The sequence below is a fragment of the Heloderma suspectum genome, chromosome 5, assembly GCF_057233095.1.
Source record: "Heloderma suspectum isolate Gila_16-S chromosome 5, 16-S_ref, whole genome shotgun sequence".
Taxonomy (NCBI): Eukaryota; Metazoa; Chordata; class Lepidosauria; order Squamata; family Helodermatidae; genus Heloderma; species Heloderma suspectum.
In genome coordinates, this window is record NC_139462.1 from 204395385 (window position 1) to 204422517 (window position 27133).

The following is a 27133-nucleotide window of genomic DNA, read 5'->3' on the forward strand; positions in this document are numbered from 1 at the left end:
ACTAGTTTACAAAGTGAGAAAAAAGGCCAAGCATTGTAAGAGAGAACTGTGGCAGTTTCATAGTGAATGAAAAACTGGAGCTCTCCCCTCTTTTATGTCTTTTACAATGCAATCCTATGCATGTTTACCCAGAAGTAAGCCTCCCTTCATTCAGTGGGGCTTAATCTCCTGTAAGCGTGCATAGGATTTCAGCCTCACTGTGTAAGCCTATAATGTCTACTCAGATGTTAGCCCAGAGGCGTAGTACGGGCCAGCGCTCAGAGGGTAGATGTCATGTACCCAGATGGTCTGATTAGCAGAGGTGACAATGTCATCTGCTACCCCCACCCCCCTCAGAGTTCTCTGTTCCCTCTGAACTTAACTGCAGTCTTCACAGTAGTTGGAAGGAAATTGATTTTTCCAGCAACAGTTTATTGTGAGCTATCTCTAATGTACTGCAAAGTACTTTGGGGTGGCTTGGTCTTGAATGAGTAATTAAGATTCATTAGCTTTACAAAGGACATATATAAAACTAAAACACGCACACACACACACACACACACACACTGGGATCAACACAGCTGCCTCCTTGGAACATGGCTATGGGATAAGCACCTGCACCTCCAAATTTACCACAACACCACTCAGTAAGCCCCACTGAGTATTGGGCTGCATTAATAGTAGCATAGCTTCCAAATCCCGGGAAGTACTAGTTCCCCTCTACTCAGCACTGGTTAGGCCTCATCTGGAGTACAGTGTCCAGTTCTGGGCACCACACTTTAAGAAGGATGCAGACAAACTGGAGAGGGTTCAGAGGAGGGCAACAAAGATGATTAGGGGTCAGGGGACTGGAAACAAAGCCCTATGAAGAGAGACTAAAAGAACTGGGCATGTTTAGCCTTGAGAAGAGAAGACTGAGGGGAGAGATGATAGCGCTCTTCAAGTACTTGAAAGGTTGTCACAGAAAGGAAGGCCAGGATCTCTTCTCGATCATCCCAGAGTGCAGGACATGGAATAATGGGCTCAAGTTACAGGAAGCCAGATTCCGGCTGAACATCAGGAAAAACTTCCTGACTGTTAGAGCAATGCAACAATGGAACCAATTACCTAGGGAGGTGGTGGGCTATCCCACACTGGAGGCGTTCAAGATGAGGCTGGACAGCCATCTGTCAGGGATGCTCTGACTTTGATTCCTGCATTGAGCAGGGGGTTGGACTCGATGGCCTTGTAGGCCCCTTCCAACCCTACTATTCTATGATTCTACTATTCTATGATTCTATGAGTACAATGGGACTGACTCCCATGTAAGTGTAGACAGGATTCCAGACTTAGGGTGCAATTCTATACACGTTTAGACAAATAAAAATCATACAGCTCCCAGCATACTCCAGTAAGACATGCTGGTTGGGGGATGCTGGGAGTTATAGCACTTTTTTTTCTGTCTAAACATGCATAGGATTATGCCCTTAGTGTTTTAAGAAGAATTTACAGATTGTGGTGGAAAAAAGCCAGCTTCTACATCACTCTGCAAGCCTAAGGATTGTTTATGATTTCCTTCCTGATAGTACTATCTTTTCTTATGAATTATTTATCTTGATCACATGATATAGCTCTGGAATATAAGTAGCAATGGCTTATTAGTCTCAAACAGCAGGTGATTCAGACCTTGAAGAAGAACTGCATGTCTGTGGAAAAGCTTACAGGTATTAGATCAGTCAGAATATATATGCTAGAAATGGGGATTGTTTAAATAACAGTTGTTTTTATTTATGATCCCGGGGGGGGGGGAGTAATTTTGGAAGATTTGCCTAGGTAGAAATGGCTCATTTTTCAAATGGGTGATTGCTTAAAAAAACAAAAACAAACAAACACAGAACAGGAATTTGGGGGGACTGGGTTCTGCCACACAGAACCTGTTGATATATGTCATTGTCCTGTTGTGACTTCTGTGCTGTGTTGCTTCTTTTTATGTCAAATTGTGATTTTCAGTATTTATCAGAATAGGACCATCATAGCTTCATGAGTAAGACAGGTGTTGAAGTGGATCAGCATGGGAGTGTAAGATTAAGGGTGCAATCCTATGAAAGTTTAGACAGACAAAAGTCCTACAACTCCCAGCATTCCCCAGCTAGCTATGCTGCCTAGGGAATGCTGGGAGTTGTAGGACTTTTGTCCATCTAAACATGCATAGGATTGTGCCCCAAGTATAGTGAAATAAATGATCTTAGAAAGCTCACCTGCAGTGCTTAGTATTTTGAGTGAATTTTGCTGTTCTGTGAACTTTTTGCCATTCGTTTATATCCCCCCAAATTTATGGAATATTGCATACCTTTCTTCCAATATTTGATTGTTTTTCCAAATTCAGTTCAAAAACCAAGGGCCTAAAACCACAATTGCAGCCTAGGTCTGGGTTTGAGAAGGAGGAAGGGGTGGTGAGGTGATGCTTTGGAAAAGGCAGCATTGGTCCTTGCCCATCTTCTTCAGTGGCAGTGGCCCCTGTTCCCCTCAGAAGGCAGAGATGTCACTGCCACGAAGTGATAGAAACCAAGCCAGGCACAACCACCCAACACTCATGTCCAGAGTGACCGAAACCTTTTTTCAGCAGCTACACATTCCTTCCTCAGTGGCAGTGGCAGATTTAGTTCAGCCTCTCTCACTTGCTCTTAGAATACACTGTCCTCCTTGCATTTTGTAGTCCAAAAACCTATGGACACTTCCTTATGCAACAATGTTATTATTGCTGCCATTTATCATTTATAAAGTATTTATAAAGTATATTTTACTAAGTGGCACACACAGATTAAAAGAAAAGACAATCTATGCCTGCAGGCCTATAATTTAAAAAGATATGACACAAAAGGAACAAGGGGTGGGGAGGGAGGAGGAAAATAAGCAAACTCAGGCAGCAGTTCTTAAAGCTGAGGGAAAGTGGAGCCAAATGGCAGCTTGTCTCTCAGCTGAGCCAGTGGATTGGGTCCTGCAATCCCACCTCTCTCTCAGCAAGGAGATACTTATATTCAGATACTGAGTACAAAATGCATGTGCATCCTGTCAGTTATGAAGTTTGCATGAATTTATTATTTGCTGTATGACTAAAATATATATAAGCAAGGGCCTAATATTTTCCTAGTTGCTGCTTTCATGTGTTTTAAAGGGGTAAATAGTGAAAAATACAGATACGTTTCATTGTTAGAACTTCACTTGGAGATTTTGCATATTTGGATTCCTTTTAATGCTTTGAGGCAGCAGAAGAATATGCTGCCACTGTACTTTTACCCTTTCTTTAACCAGTCCCCTCTTTCTCCTCTACCTGCTATGGGGCAAAAATTAGATTCTTGCTGTCCACAATAAATGAGAAGAGAGTACATGAGAGGACTGGCTGAGAACAGGGCCATAAAGGCCCATAAAGGGTCTAGAACAGAGCCTAGAACTAAAGAGAGGGGAAAGTAACTACCCGCTACCCCCCTGACTGATATATTAGGGAATTGCTCAGCCTCTAAAGAAGTAGTGTAATTTTTAAATTAATTATTTATTTTATAAATTTCTTGCACACTTTTCATTAGAAAATAATCCCAAAGTGTGGGTTGCAAGCAGTAAAACATAGTAAAATAATACAACATCGACAAAACCTCCACATAATTAAACCGGGGAGGACAGTAACAGGTAAGTAACAGTGTACGCAATGCAGCACAAGGAAAGAGAGGGATATTTAATCAAAAGCCTGGGTAAACAAATAGGTCTTCAGCTGGTGCTGAAAGCTTGTAAGACTTGGCACTGCTCGTATATGGCAGTGGGCAGGGGGTGGGGGGAGAAGAAGTTCCACACTTTTAATAATACTGTGGGCATGTGAAGGGTGTCATTTGTCAACTGTTATGCATAGTCATAAACCAAAAGATATCTGCCACACTTGTACAATTAAAATGCACATGGCAACTTGAATAACCACAGATGTACTGTGTGTGTCTGTGTGTTGTGTGTCACACTTTCCGAGTGACAAAATATTCTGATTTCCATGCAGTGAAGAGTCTAACCCAGGAAACACTACATGATTCCTGGACAGCAACTGAATAACTGCAGATTTCTTGCATTAAAAAAAAAAAAGTTCTGGAGGGGCACCCTGAATTAATTAATTAATTAATTAATTATATTTATTTCATTTCTATACCGCCCAATAGCCGAAGCTCTCTGGGTGGTTCACAAAAATTAAAACCAAACAGCACACAATAAAACAATTTAAAATATATAGAACATTAAAACCACAATATAACAATACAACCACAATAAAACCTAGCAGCAGTGCAGGAGTTTAAAATACAGATTTAAAACAGCAAAGCTAAAAGTTTAGAAAGCTAAAATGCTAAAATGCCTGGGAAAATAAAAAGGTCTTCACCTGGTGCCGAAAGGAATACAATGTAGGTGCCAGGCGAACCTCACCAGGGAGCTCATTCCAGAGCCGGGGTGCCACAGCAGAAAAAACCCTCCTCCTAGTAGCCACCCGCCTCACTTCCTTTGGCAGGGGCTCACGGAGAAGGGCCGCTGAGGAAGATCTTAAGGTCCAGGCAGGCACATATGGGAGGAGGCGATCCTTCAGGTAACCTGGCCCCAAGCCGTTAAGGGCTTTAAATGTTAATACGAGCACTTTGAATCGAGCCCAGAAATGGACTGGCAGCCAGTGCAGCTGGAAAAGTACTGGCATAATATGAGCTCGCAGGCCAGTCCCTGTTAACAATCTTGCTGCCCTATTTTGGACCAGCTGAAGTTTCCGGACCGTTTTCAAAGGCAGCCCCACGTATAACGCATTTCAGTAATCCAGATGAGAAGTTATCAGAGCATGGATAACTGTAGCTAGGCTATCTCTGTCCAGATAAGGGCGTAGTTGGTATACCAGCCTAAGCTGATAAAAAGTGCTCCGTGCCACTGAGTTCACCTGTGCCTCAAGTGACAGTTCTGGATCCAAGAGCACCCCCAAACTACGAACCTGATCCTTTAGGGGGAGTGCAACCCCCTCCAGAACAGGTTGAATATCACCTAGCCGGGCAGACGAACCACCCACTAACAGTACCTCCATCTTGTCTGGATTGAGTTTCAGTTTATTGGCCCTCATCCAGTCCATTACCGTGCCCAGGCACTGATTCAGAACAGCCACTGCCTCACCTGGTTTTGATGAGAAAGAGAGGTAGAGCTGGGTGTCATCCACATATTGATGGCACCTCAGCCCACACCTCCGGATAACCTCCCCCAGCGGTTTCATGTAGATGTTAAACAGCATGGGGGATAAAATAGAGCCCTGTGGAACCCCATGGCACAATTGCCATGGCACAGAGCAATAATCCCCCAGCACCACCTTCTGGAATCGGCCATCCAAGTAGGAGCGGAACCACTGTAGTGCAGTGCCTCCAACTCCCAACCCAGACAATCTATCCAGAAGGTTACCATGGTCAATGGTATCAAAAGCCGCTGAGAGGTCCAGAAGAATCAACAGGGTTGCACTCCCCCTGTCCCTCTCCCGGCAGAGGTCATCCCACAGGGCGACCAAGGCAGTTTCCGTTCCAAAACCAGGCCTGAAGCCCGACTGAAATGGATCTAGATAACCCGTTTCATTCAACAGTGCCTGGAGCTGTCCTACAACCACCCGCTCAAGCACCTTGCCCAGGAAAGGGATGTTGGCCACTGGCCTATAATTATTAACATCTTCTGGGTCCAGTTTAGGCTTTTTCAGGAGTGGTCTAATTACCGCCTCTTTTAAAGCGGCAGGCACCACTCCCTCTCTCAAGGAGGAATTTACAACCTCCTGGACCCAGCCAGACATCCCCTCCTTGTTTGATTTAATAAGCCATGAAAGGCAAGGGTCAAGCACACAAGTGGTCAATCGGACTTGGCCAATCACCTTTTCTGCATCCTAGGGATGTCAGAGAATTCCGCCATGGATCTCAGGGAGGCCGAATGCCAGCTCATTCGGCCCCCCGAAATTGGTGGCAGAATGGTCTGCCCCCCCCCCGCCTCCCCCGGGACGAGACTTACCCAGGGCGGATCTTCCAGGTGGCAGTGGCTCCAGCGGCGGCTCCGGCGGCGGTTCGGCGGTGGCCAGTCTTCCAACTGGCTGCCGCCGCCGCCGCCATTTCCAGTTTAAAAAAAAAAAAAAAAGACGTGATAGGCTACGTAAAGATTTACATAGCCTATCACGGCTAGGTTTAAAAAAAAAACCGCTACGCTATTTGCGTTCCCCTTATTTTCGCCGTCTTAGTCTACATAAATCTTGACATAGACTAAGACGTGCCAAAATAAGGAATGCAAATGGCGGTGGCGGTGGCCGCCACCATTTGCATATGCACGTTGTTTGTTTGGTTTTTTTAAGTCAGACGTGATAGGCTACGTAAACATTTACATAGCCTATCACGGCTGACTGCAGGGACGCAAACGGCGGCAGCTACGGCCGCTGCCATTTGCGTCCCTGCTAGCCAGCGGCTGGATGTCTGGCTGCTGGCAGAGCTGGCTGGTGGCTCCACAGAATCCCTGCGGAGCACAGCCGGCCGGCCAGGATTCCGGTGGGGGGAGGAACGGAGAGCCTCCCCCCCGTCCAGGATTCTGGGGGGAGGGACGGAGTGCCTCCCCCCCCACCATCAACATAATCCGTGAAAGGTAAGTGACTTTCGTACATCCCTACGGCGCATCCTCAGGCCTCAGTAACTGAAACTCATCCAATAAAACTGGACCAGACGGTGCTCTGAACGCCTCTACCAATGGAATTGCATTAATCATGGTGTCCAATTCATGACGAATCTGAGCAACTTTATCTTCAAAGTGCTGTGCAAACTCGTCACAGCGTGCCACCGAGGGTTCCACCGTCTCTCGCCCTGGCCCAGAATGTAACAGGCTGTGAACCACTCGGAAAATCTCCGCTGGACGACACTGAGAAGATGCAGTGCTGGTGGAAAAGAACTGTCTCTTTTCCACCCTCACCGCCACAGAGTAGGCTTGATAGTGGGCTCTTACCTGTGTTCGAATTCAAGTGTGACTGAGAGAAGCAGAGGCAACAGCACCCCTAGATCCCTAAGCACCTGCAATGGGGCCTCTCCTTGCCATTGTGGCAGCTATGGGAAGAAACGTACCTCCTCTTTCCTTGTTCTTTATTGTCCAAGTGTCTTTTAGGAAAGTATAGGCTCTTCCCAAGTCTTCACCTCCAGAAAACCTCAACAGAGAAGTAAAAGGTGGGCATGATTATCTAAATGAATACTGAGTGGTGAGTCAATACTCTATCCTGGACCTCTGTGACTTAATATAAACCAAGCCAAATTGCTGCAAGGTCCGGCAAGTTTAATAGAAGAGGAGAGGTGGCTGGATTTGCCTGCTAGGTGTTTAAGAGGTTGCCTGGACTGCTATACTAAAATCACCAGGTATAGATGTTGACAGCTATCTTTTCTCTCCTGTCCTCTTGTATTATTGTTATTATGATTAATCGGAGAGGAGCTTGATAAGGAAGATCTGAAGAAATTATTGCCATTAAGTTGCACTAATGTCTGTATGACCAGCGTGTTTGGTTGTGCTCTGTTCCCAATGCATTCAACATGCAGAGTATCAGGGCTTCATCACATGGACCTTTGATCCTGCTATTGAGATTGGTTACTCATGGAGGATTGCGGGTCCTTTAGATGACATTGTCAGCCTCCAGGGTGTCTCCAGCACTAAATGACCTTTATTCCATTTTTTAAGAGATCGGAGATAATGAGCTATCAAATTATAGTGCTTGAGTTCCACTTAAGTTCCCTCTTGAAAATAGGAAACTCTGCAATAAGAGGAGCTAGACCACAGCACCACCTAGTGGCTGTATAATTAAACGTATGGAAGACTCAGATAAGGGGGAGAGGGGGAAAGACGCTCATATCCGTTGTGATTCTGCATTTAAAATGGAAGCAGAAAGTGGGGTTTTAGGCTGGTGTAGAGATGGTCTCAGTGTAAGAAGGTCCATCTAGCCTAATATTGTCTACTCTGAGTGGCAGTGGCTCGTCAGCATCTCAAGCAGGGGTCTTGCTTGGCCCTGCTTACTGAGATCCTTTAATTGGCAATTCTCTAGACTGACCTATGTCCTTCTATCTGCAGAGCCCTACCACTGAGCTATGAGCCCTCAGCAGGGGGATACCAGCATAGAAGCCAACAGGACAAAAAACTGGTGCAGGCTGATTTAACCCAGTGTTGTTCAGTTTCTGGGTCTTAGCAATAATGAGATAAGATTCACCTGAACATGTGTACAGGGAGAGTTGGATTATGTCTGTCTATGGCCATGGGCCACACCCCATGTATGTCTTCAGATGAAGGAATGGATTAGTGTAGGGTCCCCAACCTTTTGGGGCTGGTGAGCCCATTTGACATTTTGAGAGAATGTCATGGGCACTCTCACAAAATGGCTATCATTGTATAGTACAATGACTTGTACTATATTGCTGGGACTAGGACTCTGTATGAATGCTAGCCTTAGGCCTGCCTCTTGAACAAAGCAATGTGCAAATGCTTTTCCATAAATTGTGTGATTTATTGGGGATTATAAATGCTGTAAGCTTAGCCACAAAATTCTGGAAAGTGGATCTGTGTAACCTGATCAACTGCAGTAAACAGTTTCATTGCAAACAGTGATCTGTGTCAACTTGCCAGAGGGTGTCAGAAAGCTGAGTCTCACATAGAGGAAGGAAAGCATAATATACATGCACATATCCCACTGGGGTCATATCCACACAGAAGCAGGTTTCTGTATGCATCTTCCTAGCTGGGTACTGCACATGGGGTTCCTTCCCTGATCCAGATGCCTGGCCTGCCCAAATGGAGCCCCATTTAAAAAAATCAGCAACTGTGTTAACTGTTCAAGAGGGAACACAATGGGGGTTATATTTACCTTCTCTTTCCTACCTGTTGATTGCTGCTTTCATAAGAGGGTTCTGTTTGCATAGCTTTAGTAGCTGTACACGCATAGTGTTGGATCATAACCTGCATGTATAAAGTAAAAAGTAAAATGATAAAGAATACTGTTCATGTAGCTCATAGCTTCCAACAACACATAGGATAGAATTAAGGTCAGTGTGCCTATGTTTGGGTGAACATAAAAATTACTTTGTGCTTGTGCATCCTAACCTGGTACAGTGTGATCTTATACATGTTTCTTCAGAAGCAAGTCCTGCTGTGTTCTTTTGTGATATTCTCAGGTAAGTGTACATAAGACTGCAGCCTCTACTGATCAAATATTTTGCACAACGATGAATGTGTGTATTATTTAGCATCTATCTGAATATATTCACCTAAGATTAAATACACTGTTAGAAATTTAAATATATATATATATATATATTATTTTGCAGTTACTAAGTACACGGGAGGAAATGGAACCTGAAGATGAAATTGCCATTGTAGGGATAGGTTGCAATTTTCCTGGAGGTAAGTTTCCATGACTGATATATTAAAATAAAAATCCAAGGCTCAGCAGGAAGATCAAGGAGGACCAGAGTCCATCAATAAGGAATAAAATAGGAATTATAATTAGACGGAAATATAGTATTTAAAACTCTAAGCAGGGAAGTGCCCGCAAGTCAGAAGCCCTCTGTAAGCTGTGATTCATTTTGCTACATCAGCTACATGCTGTTCACTTGGGGAAAACAGTTATTCACATTCACAATGGCTCAGGAATAGAAAGTGCTTCATATGAGAATGGATTCAGACATGTATTGTCTTGATGCTGAGCCAGCAATGCAGGTGGGAGGACGGGGGTTTGGAGGCTCACTGGCCAAGTTTGGGAGGGGGAAAATTATACCTTTTAGTTCACCTAGGGGCTGTCTTCATGAGCGATTTGGTGCGAATTTACAGAAGTCTGAGGTCGTTCACGGCAGATTATGTTGTCACCAATCTGTTGCCAACCAGCCACTTCCCTCTTGAAAAGCTGCATTGTATGAAACTCCTTTTAGTCCGACTTTTTTACTTAAAGTGGCTCCCTGGTGGTTTTGCCACCGTGGGCCATGTCCACCCCACCCCCACATTAAATCCTCTGTGACCTGGCAGTGACATGTTCAAGGGGGTGGGATGCCCCATTCCCTCTTGTTTCCCCAATCAAAGTAGTTTTTCCCATGTCCCCCCCCCCTTTCTGTGTATGTTTACTCAGTAAAGAAGTAAGAAATAAATCTTGCTCCCGCACAGTGAATTTCTAACATATTACAGTGCTGGATGAGACGGTCTATAAAGCAATCCCCTTCTGTGCATGTTTACTCAGAAGCAAGAAATAAATCTCGCTCCCCTGCAGTGAATATTTAACAGATCTCAGTGCATATGGAGCCATGGTAAATCACTAAAGGGTTAAAAGGGTTAAAGGCTAACTTTACTAACTCGCCCTAAAGCACTCTTTTACTTCTCCATGAAAATCCGATGCTGTGCTTCTTTGATGTTCTGTAGTCTCTCTGTTCTTATGTAAAGTCACAGTAGTGATCATTTGAGATCACAGGAGCTTCTCATCTCATTGCAAGCAGGGAGAAGGAGAAAGGGGGCTAGGAAGGTGGGGCAGGAAGCAGTAATTCCACAGCAGAGTGCTAGAATAGGGTGAAATTGGGGGGTTGGGCTGCTTTCATGGGAAGCCTTCAGATGCTGCACTCCAGAATTAGGGATTTTGGCTTTTCAAGGCCAAAAGGTACTGCACACTCAGCTTTTCTTGCTTCTTGTGTCCCTGACAGACCAAAGCAGATTCACTGAAAATCTGGGTAATCCTCCAATGTACTTCTCATTCTATTGTCATGAAGATTCCCCCCCCCCCATGACATCACCAGGGCATCATTTTCTGAGTTTTTTTTTTTTCATGGTTCCCATGCCCAATTCTGAGCCTAACTGGGAGAGTTCACCCCATCACTAATTCAGTGTGGCCCACTGCTAAAAACAGTTACTGAGCAGGAGGGATCTTTGTAGCAATACTAATTGTTCAATGTAGCTGAGCGTCAACTTTTTAAAAAGGAAATTAAAATATATCAAATAAGATTTCCTGTCCTCCAAATATAAATGTTTTAAATCTCGCTACAGGAGAAGGAACCGACAATTTCTGGCAAGTGCTGATAGAAGGCAGAAACTGTACAGTAGACATACCTCCAGAAAGATTTAATGTCAATGAGTGGTATGATCTGGACACCAACAAACCAGGAAAAATATTCACAAGACGTGCTGCTCTTATTGATGAGTAAGACTGTGTATTCATATTCTAAAAGTCATGTTGTATCAGGGGTGTCACATTGTTTTCAGCCCAGGGGCAAAATATCAATTTGGGAAGGGTCTTGGGGGGGCCATTCCAGTAGTCGGCGGGGCTAAGTTCATGGGGCATGGTGAAGGACAGAGAAAGCAAAGTGGGGAAGGCCAAATGTGATTCTTATTAATTTGGACATTTTCACACCAAGCATACAAAATACAGCTCAATTCTAAGTAAGTCTGCCCAGGAGTAAACTCCAGTGCAACAGTTGTCGCTGCAAAGGCGATTCTATGCAGCAGTTCTCATGCATGCAGAAGCAACAGCTCAGTCCTATGCAGAGTATTCAAACATAAGAGCAAAACAAGCTTGTGGAACAGATAACTAGTGCACTTGTCCGCTAGCCTTCAAGATGTGAAGCATGTTTTTGACCCATTCTAAAGACGGGAGAGGTGAATAGCAAGGAGGGAGGCATCTGCCACTTATCATGACAACAGAATCACAGTTGGAAGTGTTACAGCTTGGTCATTTTATCCTTGGTTATTAGTATTCCCCACGTGTAGACATTTTTCAAACTGTTCTTTTCAGATTCAACACATTTGACAATAAGTTGTTTGGCATTCATGATCTGGAAGCAGAACGAATGGATCCTCAGCACAAACTACTGCTGGAATGTACCTACAAATCTTTGGAAGACGCAGGGATACGCACAGAGGATATTAGTGGCACCAAAACTGGGGTTTTTGTTGGTGAGTTAATGTCCATTTGTGAAATCTGAATTAAATTATTGCATAATCATAGTGGCCATGAAAAACATAATAACATTTTGTTCCTCTATGTTTTAGCTATTCACAGCGTCATTAGAAGGTCAATGCATATGAATGTAATAGGCTGCAACTGTACACCTAGCCTGAAATAGTGATGGACAAATTCCCCTTGGCTCAATTCAGAACTGAGTTCAGTCAGAAAACCAGTTCAGAAAACTAAGCTGTTTTCTATGGAAATCAGGAAATAGCTGGTCTCCCCCTGCAAAATACCCAATTCCAATTCCATATTCATGATAATAAGCTGGCACATGATTAGGTCTGATCACTTCCCCCCAAGCCCATGCAGTCCTCTAAAACCTGATGGTTAAATGGAGTCATTTTATTTTACTAACTTAGGGTCAAACTAGACATGACTTAAAGCAGCCTTCCCCAATCGGCTGCCCTCTGCATGTCTTGTACTACATCTCCCAGAGTGCTAGCAGCTACCCATGTTTCTTTGTCTGCCTAAAGCAAGAGGAACCAGGGGGGTTTCTCCACGATAATGGAAGGAGAAGCGAAAGGAGGATTACCCAGATTTTTTTCTAGGGATTGTCTTTGGTGCACTTTGGTCCACTCAGGGCTCCATGAGTGATTGCACCGCACCAGTATGAGTCACTTCACAGAACATATTTCTGGGTGGGGTGGGAGGGTTTGGAGTGAACATTATCTCACTGGCAGGGGCTGCTCAACCAATAAGAGAGGCTTCCCCTCCATCTAGGCTCTCCCCCACTTTCTCCTTTGAGAAAATCCTGAGGTTCCCTCCTGTGTCTTGACAAAAATCACTTTCCTTCTTCCCCCACCCCCATCATTACTTCCTTAAAGCAACAATCATCACAGGTCAAAAATCACTCATCTTCTTCCCCCACCCCCATCATTACTTCCTTAAAGCAACAATCATCACAGGAACACAGTGTTTTCCTTGCCTTGAAGCTGCTGAAGTTGAGTAGACACACATTCGTTTGTACTGGGAAAGACAGGGACGGGAAACAAAGGGATGGGAAACCAGCCCCCTTTCTAACCCGATGCTGCACAGGATCGCAAGATTGAAGGCATGAAGTAGTTATTTCCGAATAGCAATAAACCAAACAACGGAGAATCGCAGCATTGAGATCACGCTTTACAGCCTTTAGGAAACTAGTGCTATAAAATGTGCTATTTTGAGAATTTCTGTAAATTCTGAAGTGCGCATTCAGGGGACAAGCCTCATTGACCACAATGGGATTTACTTCTGAGTAGACACACATTTGTTTGTGCTGGGAAACACAGGGACAGGAAACACAGGGACAGGAAACACCCCTCAACCTGGTGTCATGGTGAAAGGCACAGCCTTGGGCAGGGCTAGCATGCTCAAAGTAAATGCAGGGCTTGGGGCACACAACAACTATGCCACGGAGAACCCAACTTAAGGAAAAGAATCGGACTATAAGCAGTCTCAGGAAATCCGGTTTTTCTGCAATAAGCTCCGGGTGGCTGTGGGATAGCCTTGATGTCATGTATCCCTAATCACCTCCACACGCAGCCAGCTTGGAGTAAATCGCTTATGGAGACACCCCCCAGGGCACATGAGAATGAAAGGCTGACTCTTGTTGTATATGCCATTTTTCCACTGAAAATCACCCCTTCCCCAGATATTTCCTCTGATTTTTTAAAAAAATTGCACCATATAGCAGCTTTGGGGGAGGAGTAATTTTTAACAAGAAAAAACAGGGGGGAAGGGGAAACTTCTCCTCCCACACTGTACTCTCCTGTTTTTTGCAAAGAGGCATGGCCAGCTACAAGCACATGACCCAAATATATGCTTAAAGTCCCTTTTAAATAATATTTTAGAATATTTCCAGTGTCAAATATACTAGGAAGAGCACATAATGTCAAATGCTAACAACACAGAATCATAGGGCTGGAAGGGGCCTACAAGACCATCGAGTCCAACCCCCTGCTCAATGCAGGAAGCCTGATTTCCAGGCAGTCCCCCATCCAAGTACTAACCAGGGCAGACCCTGCTTAGCTTCTGAGATCAGACGAGATCAGGCGCATCCAGCCTTTTGCATTATCATGCATTTGACCTTGCCATCTCATATTAACATGAAGCTCATCTTGTCTATTTACAGGTCTGATGAATCGTGACTATGAGATTATAACCAGCAAAGCAACAAAAGAAATAAACCATTATGATGGTACTGGGGTAGCAGTGAGCATAGCCGCTAACCGGATTTCATACACTTTTAATCTGACTGGACCATCACTTGCCCTTGATACTGCCTGCTCCTCTTTTTTTTATGCATTGCATTATGCCTTACATGGAATCAGACAAGGTATGAGATTTTTGAAGTAATGAAATCTTTTGTAATTTGTTATTTCTGGGCAAAATGTTAACATAAGCTTTTTTTTTTTTTACTGTCAGTAAGAAATAGAAGTGATGTTCGTTTATTTGTTCATTTATAAAATATTTTATATACCACCTCTCTTTCTTCAAAAGTACTCCCAAGATGGTTTACAGCACTGAAATCGAAAATCCAAATAAATAAACAGTGCAATCCTGTGCATGTATACTCAAAAGTAAGCCTTATTGAATTTAATGGGACTTATTTGCCAGTTTTAATACTATTCCCAGCTGACTGAAGTTTTGTTGTCTGTACACTGCCTGTAAATTGGTCTGTGAATAATTAAATTTATTACATTTTTAGAGCTTGAAAACACTTTGTTTTGATCAGAGAGTCTTTTGTAATTATAGATGAAAACAAGTGGATCCTGCAACACAATATTGCAGTGTGGAGTGTCGCTGTTCACTTTTCCAGCCAGCCATGCTCTCCAAGATATTCAGTTCCTTCTCTGCCCCTGCTCCTAGTTTTCTATTTTATTCCCCCTTCCCCCACATAGACAGTTAGCATTCTATGCCCAGTGTGACCATGCTTAGTCCTCATTGGGTTGTACCATGAGTACTGGGCGAAAGGGAGAAATGAGCTCAGCAGAAGGCATGTCAAGCAAACCCTGACTGTGACCGCCTTCCACCTGGAAACCTACGTCCTCACTGTGGGAGGCTGTGTGGATCCAGAATTGTCCTTCACAGCCACCTGTAGACCCACTGTTAAGACTCTACTCTTGGAAGACAATCTTACTCGGTCACGAGATCGCCATGATAATGATGATGATGCTCTCCATTACGGTTTAATTGTACTGCAAATATTGGGATTCTCCGGCGAAGTCCCTCTTGTTTGGTGGTGATCTTTATGTAACCAAAATGGCACCACCCATTCATTTCACTCCCAAATTTTACTGATATAGAGAATGATAAAAATAATATAATTGAAATTGTATGTGCGTGTCTGTATGTGTGTGTAGGAAAGATAGAAAGAATATATATAAAAGACAGAAAGAGTAACATTTTATCTTAAGACTGACTGTACCTATGGGGACCCAGTGTGGTGTAGTGAATGTGTTGGACTGGGAGCTGGGAGGTCCGGGTTCTAGTCTCCACTCGGCCATGGAAGCTTACTGGGTGGCTTTGGGCCAGTCACAGACGCTCAGCCCAACCTACCTCACAGGATTGTTGTTGTGAGGATAAAATGGAGAGGAGGAGGGCGGTGTAAGCCGCCTTGGGTTCCTTGCAAGAGGAGAAAAGGTGGGATATAAATGCAATAAATAAATTAAATTAATTAATATAGTGGACCTAGAACCTCCTCATTGTTTTGCTGTTGTGCCGCTTTACACCTACCCCCCGTGTATGTATGTATGTGTATGTGTGTGTGTGTGTGTGTGTGTGTGTATATATATATTTACACATGCAGAATGAATGACACTTGAAAATTAATTTTATTTTATTACAGGTGACTGTGAAGCAGCATTATGCGGTGGAGTGAACTGCATCATAGATCCCCGCACCTTTGTATCCCTGTGCAAAGCAAAAATGATCTCTCCTGATGGGATGAGCAAACCCTTTTCTAAAAAGGCAGATGGCTATGGAAGAGGAGAGGGCTGTGGCGTTCTTTTACTGAAACCACTAAAGAAGGTACTGGAATTTTTAAAGACCCACAATAATAAATGATGAAACATCAGGTCAAACTACTATAGAGTTGTTCAGCTTGATCCTGTATTTTCTACATGGTGGCAGCAGCAACAGGATTGGGCCCTGGGCTCCTAGCATTGCTGCAGCTACACTACACATATAGAGGTGTTCGAAAATAACTTTTAAGTGTCATGGCATCTCCCAGAGAAGATGTGTTTTTTTTAATTAGAGATCTCAAGTCGTTTCCCATTAAATACAATTTGCAAGCATCCTTATTTAGAAGCCAGGCTGTGGGGAGTTGTTCATTTCTCATAATCAGAGATGTCATGGGCAATAGCCAAAAGATGCCCATTTCATCTGTGCAGCTGCATTCAACACAGTATTTGCAATTATGATGAATATGCTCCCTGGTGGAGGGGAAAAGGCTTATCTTTTCCTAGTAATGAAATATTGTCTGTGAGAATAGAATCTGACATTTATTACATGAAAAAATGAATGAACGTTTATATAATTGTATATTTATATAATTGTACATTCATATAATTTCATTTTATTCTTGCAAGAAACACATGAGTATTAATTAAATGCACTAAATAGAGACATTTGTACTTAGAAAGTGCCCAAGTGTACAACATTACAATCATCACCTAATTAATTAAGTACAATAAAAATTATGCAACCTATAAACAGTCTAAAAACTGTTTAACATCAAGACACAAGTAAAAAGTAGCAGTGGGTTCAATCCTCCAGTAAAAGCCCCAACTGCAGACAGTAACATTCAGACCATGGGAAAACCTTTCCTAAATAAAAAGCATTTTATTTGGAGATGGAAGCTAGTTAGGGAGGTAACCAAGATATTTTCCACTGGGAGTGAATTACCAAAAGTGGGTAGCATAATGGAGAAGATCCTGCATGCATCTCAGCCTCACAGGCCTTACTGCAGTAAAGGACAGGATACAAGGCAGGTCCTCCATAGCTATTTCACGTTGAGCCCTGCTTCCCAGGATGCCCCAGGGATGCTCTAGGAGTGAGGCTTCTATGGCAGGAACCATAGAGCCTGTTCCTAGAGTTTATTTACTTTTTTCCTGTTTTGGGGAGGGGTCTGGGTAGGCTACCTGTGTCCTGCAGGCTGCACTTTTTGCACCACTGATGTAAATTGCTGCTACCTATCCTGAAATCTTGGTAGAGGGTGAACCATGTCAAAGTAAAATAAATAGCACAAGACCATACAAATCATATACCTGTTTAGGTAATCTAGTAACATTAGTATATAAGCCCATAACTAATCTTTGTGATTTTGTAATTTTAATTTTGCTATTGCTGTTTTATCAGTGCCTCAATTAATCCCATCTTATTTTCCCTTCCAAAAACAGGCGCAAGAAGACTTCAGCAAAATATGGGGCATCATCAGCATCAGTGCAGTTAACCAGGATGGAAGATCTGTCACTCCAATCACCAGACCATCTCAGCAGCAACAGGAGAACTTATTGCTTGGCATTTATCCATCTTGTATTGATCCATCCATTGTTCATTATATTGAAGCACATGGCACAGGAACCCCTGCAGGAGATCCTATCGAGGCAGAAGGTCTTGCCAATATCATTGGTAAAAAGAGATGTCCTAAACTGCCCCCTCTCAAGATTGGCTCAGTTAAAGGGAATATTGGACATACGGAGTCTGCTTCAGGGGCAGCAGGAATAATCAAAGTTCTTCTCATGATGCACCATGGAAAGATTGTTCCATCCTTACACTTTTCAGAGAGCACTAGCAGCATAAATACAAAGCAACTAAATCTCTCAATTCCAGTATCAGTAGAGAAGTGGGATGAATCTAGTGAATTTGGCAGAGTAGCTGGGATCAACTGTTTTGGATTTGGGGGAACCAATGCCCATGTGGTTATCAGACAGGCAAAGCAAATTCAGCTTCTTCCTCCAGTCAAAAGGCCAGTTGAATTGTTTGTTATCTCTGCAGCTTCAGGTAAATCTCTTAAACTGACAATGGAAGACACAGCTAGGCATCTAAACACAAGTGACTCAGCAACACTCCCAAATCTGGCCTATACATCTGCATGTAGAAGAAGCCACACAAACTACAAATACAGACAAGCATTTGTGGCATCCTCTCTCCAGCGCTTAGAGCAACAGCTTCGTTCTGCAGCTGAAATGGAAACAGTTCCATCAAAGAAACCTCCACAATTAATTTATGTGTTCTCTGGAAATGGTCTGCATTTGAAAGGGATATTTGGGACCTTGCTGAAATCTGAGCCAGTGTTTAGAGACAAATGTAAAGAAATAGAACAATTATTTCAGAAATATTTATCCACTGGCATTTTAGAATTAACTGAACGTGAACATGAGGATTTGTCAAGACCCGAGATTGCCCAGCCCTTACTCTTCACACTGCAGGTGGCCTTGGTTACCCTTCTGCAATACTGGGGAATTAGGCCAGTTGCCACTGTTGGCCATTCTGTTGGTGAAGTGGCTGCTGCCCATTGTGCCGGCTTGATTTCCCTGGAAGATGCTGTCAAAGTCATCCATCACAGGAGCAGGCTCCAAGCCAAGGTCGCTGGAGGCAGAATGCTGGTGGTTGGGAACATCCCTGTGCAAGAAGTGTCAGCAGCCCTCGGAGCATATTCAGGAAAGGTCTGTGTAGCAGCATTTAACAGCCCTCTGTCTTGTACATTGTCAGGAGATGCAGATTCCATCAATGCCCTTCAGAAGCATCTTGCTGAACGCTTCAGCGAAAGAAAGATATTTCTTCATCCTTTAAATGTGCCAGCTGCATATCACAGCCACATGATGGATCCAATACTACAAGAGATGGCAGATAATCTATCTTTGTTAGAGAAACAGAAGCCTGAATTGGAGGTGTTTTCCACAGTGACTGGGAAGGCTGCTTCAGAAGATGATTTTGTTACAGGCACCTACTGGGCCAAGCAAGTTCGGGACCCTGTGTCTTTTGCAGAGGCCATAGCGACTTCAGTGGAAGGCAAGGAAAATGCTGTGTTTGTAGAAATTGGCCCCCAAAGAGCATTGCAGAGGTACATAACTGAAATGTTAGGGACACAGGCTAAAGTGTTTCCTTCCTTGCAAATTGACAAAGAGTATGAAACACTTCTCAAACTTGTGAAAGACCTTTTTGAACTGGGATTCAATCTGGATTGGCAACACCTCTATGAGGGATATCAGGGTATACCATCACCCTATCCCAGGTATCAGTTTGATCGTAAGAAGCACAAGTGCTATATAGATGTCCTCCAGTTGCAAAGTCAAGAAGCTGCAAATTTAAACCATCCTATAGTTCACAGTGTTAGCAATGACAATGCAGAATTCAAGTATTCTATATCTCAGGCAGCAACCGCGTATCTGTATGAGCACAAGCACAATGGTGTTGCTCTAGTTCCTGGTGCCTTTTTTGTTCAACTTGCTTTGGCAGCTGTGATGACAACCTCAGGAACAAAAGCACCCTTAAGTTTGTGGCAGATGAACATCAAGTTTACATCACCTTGTGTTTTAAGTGAAAGTTCTCATGATCTGAAGGTAAAAGTGGAATCACAAAAAGAAGCAAGAGATTTCAAAATATTGTCATCATCAGGTGCAGTTTATGCATCAGGACAAGTCTCAAGGAACCCAGAAATCTCTCTTGAAGAAACGAGCATTTCCTATAAAGATGTTTTCCTACGATGTAAATCTTTCATAAGCAGAGATGAGATATATGAAACATTGTCTTCGGTTGGATTCCAGTATGGTACAACATTCAAGCAGCTAAGTGATGTATTTTATTGTGCAGAACTGAAGGAAGTAATTACCACAATGAAGGTGAAAAGGGAGACCACAGAAGAAATGCCTGAGTATATTATCCATCCAGTTCTCTTAGACTGTTTTCTGCAAATGACAGTGGTTATGATCACAAAAACTTTCTTCAAAAATACTATAGGCTTTCCTTCTGGAATAGGCAGCCTTGTACTTGTTCGACCTTTGGAAGAGGAAATGATGATGTATTTGAAAACAAGCAAGTCTACTGAGAACTATTTAGAGTTTTGTGGATGCTTCACAGATAAACATGGCTTAGTTTTGGTTGAGATAAAACATGTTCGGATAACTTTTGTGAAGACTTCCAGGAGAGAAAATGATATATTATTTGAAAATAAATGGAAGGAAACTAACCGTTCTCAAATTATCCAAAGCTCAGGAGAAGCGCCCAGCATCGCAGTGTTTGCTGACAAAATTGGAGTATCTCAGCAACTAAAAAAACACTTACATAGAAGTTCTAGGTTTTTAGCGTATGAAGAATGGGATAAATTATGGGAATCCAGAAGCCCAGAATCGGCTGCACAGGACAAAGTTAAGCTTGAGGTTCAGTGCTTCAGTGATGTTTTGTTTATGTGGGGAATTCAAAGACTGAATGAAGAAAATACAGATACTATTGTTGTAAATGTATCAAAGTGTTGTGAAGCTTTCCGCCAAGTTATTATTGCACTGAGAGAGAAGAACAGCCATTGCTCCATCAAGATCATCACTTACAGGACCACAGACAGGAACGTGGACCACATTAACCCTGGCTTTGCTTTGTATGGCATGGCACGGGCCTGCATGCTTGAAGTGTCTAAAATCACATTTCAGATGATTGATATCAGCTCAACAAGTACAATGGACATCTTAGCCTTAGCAGATGTTTTAGTAGGGTGTGACGCTGAACATTATCCTGAAGTCTGGATTAATCAGGGGAGAATTTATACTTCTGAAATCAGGCGTACCCAGACTGACAATATATGCTCCAGTTTACCTTCTCAGACCTCTCAGAACTCTGAGGTGTTTACTCTTTACACTTCTGAACCTTATGAAGTAAGAGATGTGTTTGCTGAGCTGGCTGATGACATTGATATTCCTCTTGATAATTATAGTGTGGAAGTGCAAATTGAAAAAATAAGTATCCACTCTGAAGATTATTTTCCTGTTAGTGTTTCCAGCTGGAACTTTGGAAACACATTATATTGGAATTCACAGACAATTGATAAATACAAGCTCTTGGCTCTGGATTGCAGTGGGACAGTCATTGCAACAGGTCGTAAAGTGAAAAAGTTCAGTGTGGGAGATCATATAGTTTCATGTTATCCAGTGGTTGCAGCTTCACGGCTCAAGCTTCCAGAGGCAGCATGTCTTAACACCCAGAAATTTCCCTGCTTTGAAAAAGTACCATATGTATCCTTTTTCAGGATTGCATGGGAAATTTTGCATCAGACTTTACCAAAGATGAAACAAAATGAATGTTTAGGCATTATTTCCACTCAACCAGAATCAGTTTTGTGCAAAGTACTTACACACTCAGCTCATGAAGGAGGCTGGAAAACTAAATGTACAATACTTGAGCTGGAACAATGTATAGCTCAGTGCAGGGCCCTTGTTTTCCTGCCTCCCCTGGAAAGATTACCCAAAGATGTTTTAGCTCGTCTTTCACATCTCCAGGATGTAGTGGTAATACTTGGCAATCACCATTCTAAATGCCTGAGAGCACTCATTGGAAGTGGCCATGAAAACTTTCAAATTCATGTTCTCAGTCTTGCCACCATTTTCCAGAAAGCATCTCTGAAACAATCCCACAAGCCTTTCTCCAGCTGGATGAAATCAATGCAACTCAAACAATTTAAGAATTTACCTTGTTCACTTTTTCAGCGGACAGAGAATGATGCAATATCATCCCATTTTACCTGTAAGTCTGTCCCATTTGCTTTGTTGAAAAGTGATGTGCCCAACAGCTGTATTTCTGACATACCAGTGTATGAAACCAAGAGGAAAATGTTTAAGCAGAATGCTGTTTACATCGTCACAGGGGGACTCACGGGGCTTGGATTTGAAACAGTGAAGTTTCTTGCTCAAAATGGAGGAGGGTGCATTGTGATTCTTTCCCGGAGAAAGCTCAGTGCTGAAAAGCAAAAAGAAATAAGTGATTTGCAGAAACAATATGAATGGAGTAGAATAGTAAGTCTGAAGTGCAATGTAAACTTTAGGTCTGATGTTGAGAGAGCTATCAGTTCAATCAGCGTAATCTTTCCAAAGTGCCCAATCAAAGGTGTTTTCCACAGTGCTGTGGTTTTACATGATGGAAGCCTTGAAGCCTTGACTCTTGCTACATTTGTGGAAGTGTTAAGTCCAAAGGTTGCTGGAGCCATCAACCTTCACCATGCTACTCAAGGGAAGGATCTGGACTATTTTGTATGTTATTCATCTGTTTCTTCCTTTCTTGGAAATTCAATGCAAGCAAACTATGCTGCTGCCAATTCTTTCCTGGACCATTTCTGCCATTACAGGAGAAATTGTGGACTTTCAGGTCAAACCATCAACTGGGGTGCCTTGAATCTTGGACTTCTACAAAATCAAAAGGACATTCAAAATCTTTTGGAAGCAAAGGGCATAGCAATTCTGCAAGTGAATGATATTTATGAGTATCTTAAAACAAGCTTAATTCTGAATAATCCTCAACAAGCTGTGATAAAGCTGAACTTTAAATCATTTGCCAATTATTACTTTTCTCGTAATCCAGCACTCAGAAGTCGCATGCAAGCAGTCAGTGGCAATGTACTTGGTGGTAATGTTGAGCTTTCAGAACAAACTGTATCCCATGAGTTGACTACAGGAAAATCTGAAGATTATATTATGTCATTGGTGAGCCAACTCAGTGGTACAGAATCAAGTGATATTTCAATGCATACATCACTTTGGTCCATTGGCATAGATTCTATGTTAGCTATGACTCTACAAAGTCACATTTTTCAGGAAAAAAGGGTAGATGTGCCAGTTGTGAAATTACTTGATCCTGACACCACAGTTCTTCATTTAGCATCACTTTTAGAAGAGTCATCTCAAGAGAGAATACCTAAGACAAAACATCTAAGAGAGCAACCTAAGAGAGAATATAAAGAGAAACAGAATACTGGAGGAGAAAAATGGAGTACGTATTTGTAGCTATCATGTGGTAATACCTGTACCATTTCTAGAACTCTAAATTATAGCAGCATAAATATATCTAAGTTTTTATGTTAGCTATTTGAAACCTTTGATGCGAACAAAGTTCTGCTGAGCTAGGCTCACGTACAAACTTCATGGGTCCATAAATGTCCACCTGAAATGAGAGGTGAGCTTCTGAAGTCCCTGAATTCTTTTCCAGTTAGGATCAAAACCAGAGCTAGAGAAGAATTCCTGGCTTCCATCCTACACATTCCAGCAAATCCTCTCCACCCTAAAGTCTTCCCTGACAGCCCCCCACACATTTACCTTTGTTTCACTTACCTGAGAGCAGTAGTAGAATCAATAGTACCAGCATTCAGGTATCAGAGAAGGCAGAGGTTTTTTCTTCCCTCCCTCTTTCTCCATTGTCCTGACACAGTGAGCAGTATCCAAGTCGGCATCATTGCTAATGTAAATTATGCCAGCAGCATTAGCTGGTGCAATGGATTTTCCCAGAAAACCCATTGCAGGAGCTAAAGCTATTGGAATTGTGCTAGAAGTTGCTTATGCTAGTGCAATTTCATTGGTATTTGCGCTGGTGTTGACTAGGATATTGACCAGTGTGATGGAATGCAAAGCTTTGAGGAGCATGGGAGAGGGAATTCTCCAATTTGAATTGCAGCAGCCCTCAGGAAGACATCTTCCATGGGGCATCTCTACACCCGCCTAAAATCCTGCATTTAAAAAGGGGCTTTCTGCTTCTGTTTTAAATGCAAGATCACAATGACTCCCCTTTTCATCCATTTCCTTTTCCCCTCCTCCTCCCCATATCTGTGTTTTCCATTATCTTTCATTGATCTCGCTCCTTGCCGCTATTCCTCTTTTCATGGAGGGAACTCAAGCGGAACACAGTGGGGTAATTTGACAGCTCATGATCTGCGATCTATTTAAAAACGGAACAAAGGGCATTTTGTTTTCAAGTCCGCAATATGGCAAGATTCCTCTAGAATACATTTCTAATTAGTACTAATCATATCCAACTGGTTGACTAACCTTCCTTCCTCCTTATCTCTGATGTGATTCTGAGTACATTTCTTAGAAGAAATTCTGCTTAAATAATTGGGCTTTAATTCCAAGTAAATGCATTTAGTATTTGGTCCAAGTCTTTTGTCCAATTTAAAATGTAACTGAAATGCTTTCCACTGATTGAAAAATACCTGAATCATGAGGTTGATTGGTACAGATGCATTTAGTACTATAATCAGTACCAAATAATATTATACATTTCATACATGAAAATACTACATTGTATATATTCATTTTTGGATGTAAAAGTATAACAAACAAATATTACAGAAATAAATAAACATAAGGGTGTTAAACTTTGTACAACCAAAGCTTTTGTTAAACTTATAAACTGTTAAGTGTTGCTTTATTTGTCTGAAAGGAATCTAATTTTCAGACAAAAGTGCAATACACCCAGATTATCCCAGTCTTTTTGTTATTAATCTTTTTAATTTTGATTTCAACAAAAACAAATCGTGAAGAAAAAAAAGAGGAAAAGAAAGACAAGAAATTACATGCAATAGAAATAGCAATATTCCATTAAATACATTCTGGAAAACAAAACAAAATCAGATTATCCCAGTCTTGACCCAATCATAATTATGTTTAAACCTTCAATCCAATGTACACTTACTTCAATCCAATGTAAACTTATATTGCTTAAACGTAATGGGACTTACTCCAAATAAACATACATAGGAGCAGGCTGCATGCAATGTAGTTCTCATGAAATTAATGGAACTAAAGAAATAATATTAAAAATCAGGATTCCTGTAAATCACATATCACATCAATAAGAAGCATATGTTTTTGAATGTATATGCTCAGCTATATAATTGTTTTATATCATAATCCATCCACTGCTTTCTATGGCATGAAAAATGACTATACAGGAGGAAAGTTGAGATGGCTTCCATTTGGCTCCCCCCTCTACCAGAACTGTCTCCTGCAGTGACCACTCCAGATGATCATTATGTGACATCGTAATGTAACATTATGAAAGTGTTGGTGCCTCAATTTGCTGATCTTTCGCTTCCTTTCCTGTTCCTTTTCCCTTTTGTATCATGTGCTTTACATTGTAAGCAATGATTTTAAACTGTAAGCTGCCTCAAATGTTTTGGCAGAAGGTCTGTATATAAAAGTAATAAGTAAATAAATATATGAAAATTTTTAAACTAGGCTTTTCTCTCCCTCTGACACTCTATATTTATAGACAGTAGTTAGACAGATAAATAGATGGATCTGTAGACCTATAGATTTTATAGACAGACAGACAGACATCTCTAGATATCTTTCAACAGTAGCCGTCCACTACTGGAACAAAAATTGCCCCTGAAATTATCCCTTGTTTCAAAAGAGATATGCATGATGACATGGTGAACTTAAAAGTATCATTTTATATCAGGCTTATTCAGACAGATTTGGGCGATGTCTACATTGAAGCGGGACTCCTCTAAATCAAATTCAAATCTGAACACTCCTGAGGATTCAGGATTTGGAGGGACACAGAGACAGAGTGTCTCTAAAAATTGATACATTTCTCCCCAAGTAAAAATACGGGGGGGGGGGGAATGTAGTTTTCTGACTGGCATCTATAGCTTCTACTCACAGTGAATGTGTTTATCAGAGCTCTCCAATCCCAGTGCTTTGGGGGAGGGATGCTGTATATCACAGGACTGGTCCAGGGTTCAGTGCTCTTTGCTAGTTCTCTCTCCCAGGAAGTTACAGGAGAATACACTGCAATATTTTGCTGCAGATCCCACTTGTCAATGGCTATCAGCTATAATAGCCAAATGACTCCATGTTCAGAGGCAGCATACCTATGAATGCCAGTTGCCGAAGACATTTATAGTAACACAAAACCATTGTGTTCATGCCCCACTTGTGGGCTTCCCAGAAGCATCTTGCCCACCACTGTTGAAAAGAGGATTCTGGGCTAGACGTAAGAGATCTTCTGTTCCTTAAACTGAAAGAGAATGTCGCACTCCAAAGTGATGTGGAAAGATAAGCCCTCCGCCCTGCCCTCATGACTACCTCTGAAACTGCTTTTCTTTCTATGCTACTTTCTATGCATTGTCTGTTATGTGAAGTACATTAGCCCTTAAGACAAATTTCCCTTGGGGAGTCCCTTTCATAGAATCACTGGGAACTGAATGAAAACAAATGTAGTTAACCAGCAAGACAAATTTCCTTGGGTGAGTCCCTTCAACTTGGAAGGCTGCAACATCATAACAGAAAAAAGCTGTGGTTGGGTTTGAGAAAAGAAACACCACAAACCTACTGAAGATGTCAGGGCAGGCCCAATATATTTTACTGCCTGAGGCAGAACAGCAAATGGTGCCCCCCCCCCAACTCCCACAAGTCATGTTCTATAACATCCAAGGCTATTATTTTGGCCTTTGAGGCAGAAAATCCTATAAGCACCTCTGTCTCGTAGTAAAAAACCCCAACTGTAATCAAATAACTAACAATTTGCTGCCCTCTCATGACAACCACAATCAGCTGCCTGAAATGGCTGCCCTGTCCCTCTTTCTACATTGAAAAGATGTGGAAAAAAAAACGCCAGTGGGCCATCTTGCTGCCTAGACAATGGAGGAGATACTGAAAGGATGTCAGGAGGTTTTTCAAGGAGAAGGACACTTGGCAGGGAAGCTGAAACTTGAGACAGATGCCAGTGTTGAGCCAGTGGGGATGCCTAAAAGGAAGGTACTGAACCAGGAACTGGCCAGCCTACAAGATAAAGGCATCATTACCCCAACACAGCATGGATAAGCTGCCTGGTTCTTGTATGAAAACACTAAGGAAAGTTGCACATTTGCATTGATCCAAAGCCTTTCAAGAGGTCCAGAGCAATCACAGACCAGTCCAATCTCTCCATTCTTTCCTTGCAGCTGGAGATGGCTTAACCTACTGCAGATGGGGAAAGATGCAGATCTTCTCCAGGCCACCTCTTCTCCATCCTAAAGCTGTCTCTTTTTTAACCCACCAGCGAAATACCTTCACATGGAATGGGTTTACATTTGTAGCATAAATGTACACTGTGAGTCTACGCTGGCCCCCTCACTTGAGAAACACTTCCAATAAGGGTGCATGGGGCAATATACTCTTTTTATTTAATGTTTTCATTATTACAATATAT

General features: G+C 42.3%; 1 protein-coding gene across 1 annotated transcript; it reads left to right on the forward strand.

Moving 5' to 3' along the window:
• The first annotated feature begins 1624 nt into the window (after positions 1–1624).
• Positions 1625–25165, forward strand: LOC146345100 (uncharacterized). Its single transcript, XM_084859112.1, has 7 exons — positions 1625–1682; positions 9324–9399; positions 11020–11173; positions 11765–11925; positions 14091–14294; positions 15807–15988; positions 17359–25165. The coding sequence occupies exons 2-7, from the start codon at positions 9345–9347 to the stop codon at positions 22945–22947; spliced, it is 6345 nt and encodes a 2114-aa protein (XP_084715238.1). The 5' UTR covers positions 1625–1682; positions 9324–9344; the 3' UTR covers positions 22948–25165.
• Positions 25166–27133: the final 1968 nt, after the last annotated feature.

What these genes read in the sequence shown, in the direction of transcription:
- LOC146345100 (XM_084859112.1), top strand. Translation starts at nt 9,345, where the DNA reads ATGGAACCTGAAGATGAAATTGCCATTGTAGGGATAGGTTGCAATTTT. An exon ending in AGGTTGCAATTTTCCTGGAG is followed by an intron (nt 9,400 to 11,019) that starts GTAAGTTTCCAT and finishes ATCTCGCTACAG; the next exon opens with GAGAAGGAACCGACAATTTC. An exon ending in CGTGCTGCTCTTATTGATGA is followed by an intron (nt 11,174 to 11,764) that starts GTAAGACTGTGT and finishes TGTTCTTTTCAG; the next exon opens with ATTCAACACATTTGACAATA.